Consider the following 5,000-nt stretch of genomic DNA (forward strand, 5'->3'; position numbering starts at 1 on the left):
AAACAAACAAACGAACGAACAAAACACATCTTTACAACTCAAATACGAACACAGGGATTAAAGAAAAATAAATAAAGATAAATAAAAATAAATACATAAATAAAGAATGAGAGAATCGATGAACAAATAAATAAATAAACACTTGTAGAAATAAACAAATAAAATAACAAATGGCGAAAGAAAACGGGGACTACCGGTGACTAAGATAAGAAAGGGAATAAACAAATAATAAATAAGTAAATAAGTATAGAAATAGATAAATAAATAGATAAATGAATAATTAAATGAATAAAAATGAATAAATAAACAAAAAATAACTTTATAACTCAAATTCCAACACAGTCTTACTTACGAATTACAAAACAAATAATAAGGAAAGAAAGAAAGAAAGAAAGAAAGAAAGAAAGAAAGAAAGAATAATAAAAAAAAAGAAAAAACAGCCAAGTCAATCCATGGTCACACATTCTTGGGGGTCACGTGATGCGGTGACCCCTGCGTGACCCCAGGCGGAAGGCGCGGGTCACCTCACGAGCCAAGGTCACGCTAACAGATGACCTCACGACCTCACAGCTGACTCATCGACGCGTCTCTCTCTCTCTCTCTCTCTCTCTCTCTCTCTCTCTCTCTCTCTCTCTCTCTCTCTCTCTCTCTCTCTCTCTCTCTCCTTATTTGTAAAGATTTCGTTTATTTATTTTCCTTGTTTATTTAGTTGTATAATTTAATGATTTTTTGGGTATATTTATTTGTTTATTTGTTTGTTTGTTTGTAAGGTTCAATATTTTTGTCTTTTGCATAAACTGAGATTTCATTATTTTTTTTGGTACAGACAGACAGACAGACAGACAGACAAACAAACAGACAGATAGATAGACAGACAGATAGACAGACAGACAGATAGACAAACAGACAGACAGACACAGACAGCCATCCATCCATCCATCCATCCATCCAGACAGACAGACAGACAGACATCCACAGACAAACAGACAAACAGACAAAGGTACAAAAGAGAAAGAAATAAAATAAAATAAAAGAATAATGAAAGAAAGCACGAGACAAATACTTCCTGTTCTCTCTCTCTCTCTCTCTCTCTCTCTCTCTCTCTCTCTCTCTCTCTCTCTCTCTCTCTCTCTCTCTCTCTCTCTCTCTCTCTCTCTCTCTCTCTCTCTCTCTCTCTTTGACTTGCCTTTTAGGGGGGAGGAGAGAGGGTAATGGGAGGGCGTCACCTTAATGCTGTTCTTTTCCCCCTCCCCTCCCCCTTCTCTCCCCCTCAGCATTTCCAGGGAGAGGGGAAAGAAGACAAAGGAGAAGAGAATTTTCTTTTTTTTCCCTTTCTTGTTGTCTTTCTTTTATTATTATCATTATTATTATTATTATTATTATTATTATTATTATTATTATTATTATTGTTATTGTTATTGTTATTATTAAGGAAAGTTGTTATGTTCATATCTGACTTTTCATTTGTGATTTTTTTCTTTTTTTTTCCTCCCAGCCATTTATTTGTTTATTTATTTATTTATTTTCCCAAAAAGTTAAAGTTTTTTTCAAGACCAAACCTAAAAATTTTCCTCCAAACCAAAAAAAAAAAAAAAAATTCCCCAAAACTTAAAAAATTTCCTCTAAATCAAAAAATTTTCCTCAAACCAAAAAATTTCTTCCAAACCCCAAAAATTTTCCTCAAACCAAAACATTTTCCTCCAAACCAAAAATTTTTCCTCAACAAAAAAAAAAAAAAATCCCAAAAACCAATATATTTTCTTCCAAACCAAAAAAAAATTTCCTCCAGACCAAAAAATTTTCCTCCAACCAAATCAAAACTTTTCCTCCCACCGCCCCTCAGAATTGTCCAAAAGTCTCAAATTTAACGTGTCCCCAGATTACGTTTTTTCCCCTCACGTCATTTTCCTCCGCCTTTATTGTCCCTCCGTGACCTTGAACGAGCACCTGCTGACCTCGATTATGCCTGGCCTTTCGTGACCTAGCTTTCCCTTCACCTGGCTTACCCCTCACCTGGCTTACTTTTTCCCCCTCTTCCAGCTTGTCCCATTCTATTTACCTGGCTTGTTTCCCCTTACCTGACAACCCTTTCTTACATTCTTATTTCCCCCCTCACCTTTACCTACCTGTCTAAATTTTTTGTCTAGTTTATTTTCCCCTCACCTTGAGTTTCCCCTTTCTCTTACCTGGCTTGTTTCCCCTCACTTGACGCAACCCTTCCTTACCTTCCCCCTCACCTTAAGTTTTCCCCTTCCTCTCTTCCCTCTTCACCTGCCTTCCCAATCTTCACCTGGCTTAACCCTTCCCCTCTCCCCTCCCCCTCCTTCTTCCTGGTTCACTCCCCCTTCTCCCTCTTCTCCCCTTGGCGTGATACAAGGTAATGGTGGTGGTGGTAGTCTGGCCCGTTTCTCATTGCTTATATTCTCTCTCTCTCTCTCTCTCTCTCTCTCTCTCTCTCTCTCTCTCTCTCTCTCTCTCTCTCTCTCTCTCTCTCTCTCTCTCTCTCTCAAGAATGAAGCCCCTGAGATTCTTTGATGAGCTTTACTCCTCCTCCTCCTTCTCCTCCTCTTCCTCCTCCTCCTCCTCCTCCTCCTCCTCCTCCTCCTCCTCCTCCTCTTCTTCTCCCTCCTCCTCCTTCGTAATCAGTGACGTCATATTTTTTTGTTAGTGTTTGTTTGTTACCAGAGAGAGAGAGAGAGAGAGAGAGAGAGAGAGAGAGAGAGAGAGGTATAATTTACTTTCGTGTGTGCGTGTACTGAAGTGTCAATTCCTCACACAAACACACACACACACACACACACACACACACACACACACACACACACACACACACACACACACACACACACACACACACACACACACACACACACACGAAAGCTACACACACCGAGATTTTTCTGATCTCTCTCTCTCTCTCTCTCTCTCTCTCTCTCTCTCTCTCTCTCTCTCTCTCTCTCTCTCTCTCTCTCTCTCTCTCTCTCTCATCCATCTTCTCCCCCACCCTTTCACCACCTCCTCTCTTCCTTTCACCCCCTCCCCTCTCTCTTTTCCCCCCTTCCCCCTCTCCCCCTCAAGGAAATTCCCAAGGACAAGAATAACAATAGTAATAATATTCATGTTTCCATTTTTTTCTTTTTTTTTTCTTTCTTTTTTGTTTGTGTGATTTGAGTGTTGTTTGTTTGTTTGTTTTTAAGGTATTTATTGTTATCTTTTGTTTTATTTGCGTTTAATGAGTTTTGTTTTCATTTTCTTGTTCTTTTTTTCTATTTTTGTTATTGACTTTTCATTTAAATTTTCGCTATTATTATTATTATTATTATTATTATTATTATTATTATTATTATTATTATTATTAGCAGTAGTAGCAGCAGTAGTAGTAGTAGTAGTAGTAGTAGTAGTAGTAGTAGTAGTAAAAGATTATCATTACTACTACTACTACTACTACTACTACTACTACTACTACTACCATCACTACTACTATCACCACCATTACCACTATTTTCACTATTACTCTACGAAGTGTGAGCCATTAACCCTCATTAGTTAATTACAAGTCATTTTTTCCTTAAATTAACAAGACCATTTTGCAAGAGACGTGTTTGTGTGTGTGTGTGTGTGTGTGTGTGTGTGTGTGTGTGTGTGTGTGTGTGTGTGTGTGTGTGTGTGTGTGTGTGTGTGTGTGTGTGTGTGTGTGTTTACCATCACTACTTTCACGCGTTCGGCTCCAGGAATCATGAGAGAGAGAGAGAGAGAGAGAGAGAGAGAGAGAGAGAGAGAGAGAGAGAGAGAGAGAGAGAGAGAGAGAGAGAGAGAGAGAGAGAGAAGGGAGGGTTGAAGAGAAGGAGAAGGGGATCAGAGAAAGACAAAGACACACACGCAGGAGGAGGAGGAGGAGGAGGAGGAGGAGGAGGAGGAGGAGGAGGAGGAGGAGGAGGAGAGATAATACTTAGAAAACTTGGCGAAGAAGTCAACGAAAGCAAGAAAAGAGGAAGAGGAAGAGGAGGAGGAGGAGAAGGGGGGAGGAGGAGGAGGAGATGAAGTAGAAGCAAAAATAGGATGAGAAAAACGAAGGAGGAAGAAAGAAAAAGAGGAGAAGAAGGAAAGGAAAAGGAGAAGGAGGAGGAGGAGGAGGAGGAGGAGGAGGAGGAGGAGGAGGAGGAGGAGGAGGAGGAGGAGGAGACTTTACCAATAATGAATTACGATACGAAACCCATGAGAGAGAGAGAGAGAGAGAGAGAGAGAGAGAGAGAGAGAGAGAGAGAGAGAGAGAGAATGCTAACCTCCACTGTTCTCCCGCAGCCCTGACGGAGGAGGAGGCACTCACCAAAGCAGTCATCTCCCCCGAGGACGTCCTTAGACTCACCAAGATCACAGAGAGTAAGTCATCTCCACTATCTCCACTCATCTCCACTATATTCTTACTTATCTCCACTCATCTCCTTTTTTTATTTCTCTCTTTCATTTCTCTATCAATAAGCAATCTTCCAGTCATCTCCAGTCATCTCCACTATATTCTTATCTCCACTCATCTCCACTACATTGTTAATCATCTCCCACTTATTTCCTTTCTTTATTACTCGTTTACCTTTCATTTCTCTATCAATAATCATCTTCACTATTCTCATCTCCCTCTCATCTCCACTCATCTCCTTTCTTTGTTTCTCGTCTCCTTTTCATTTCTCTTATCATTTATTAATTTTCTATTTATCTTAATTCATATCTCTTCCTCATCTTCTTTATTCATTCATCTTTCTTATCTCCTTTATTTATTAATTTCCCCTCTCTCCTTCTTCCTCACATTTATTCATTTCTCTCTCATCTCCTTTATTTACTCATCTCTCGGTCATCACCCCAGTTTAATCATATCCTCCTCTCCTCCACTCATCTCCAGCTTCCCTTTCTCCCTCTCTCATCTTCCTTCCTCACTTTCTCTCAAAATGAAGCGAGAAAAACTACATTCTCTCTCTCTCTCTCTCTCTCTCTCTCTCTCTCTCTCT

General features: G+C 39.6%; 1 protein-coding gene across 2 annotated transcripts in view; it reads left to right on the forward strand.

Moving 5' to 3' along the window:
• The window catches only part of LOC135094531 (protein unc-119 homolog B-like), a 26,162-nt gene that overhangs the window by 11,738 nt on the left and 9,424 nt on the right, over nt 1-5,000 (forward strand). For both annotated transcript variants that reach the window (XM_063994716.1, XM_063994717.1), the window contains exon 2: nt 4,303-4,380. In XM_063994716.1, coding sequence (XP_063850786.1) covers nt 4,303-4,380 — 78 coding nt within the window. The remainder of the gene's footprint in view (nt 1-4,302; nt 4,381-5,000) is intronic.

The sequence above is a fragment of the Scylla paramamosain genome, chromosome 45 (assembly GCF_035594125.1).
Source record: "Scylla paramamosain isolate STU-SP2022 chromosome 45, ASM3559412v1, whole genome shotgun sequence".
NCBI classification, from domain to species: domain Eukaryota; kingdom Metazoa; phylum Arthropoda; class Malacostraca; order Decapoda; family Portunidae; genus Scylla; species Scylla paramamosain.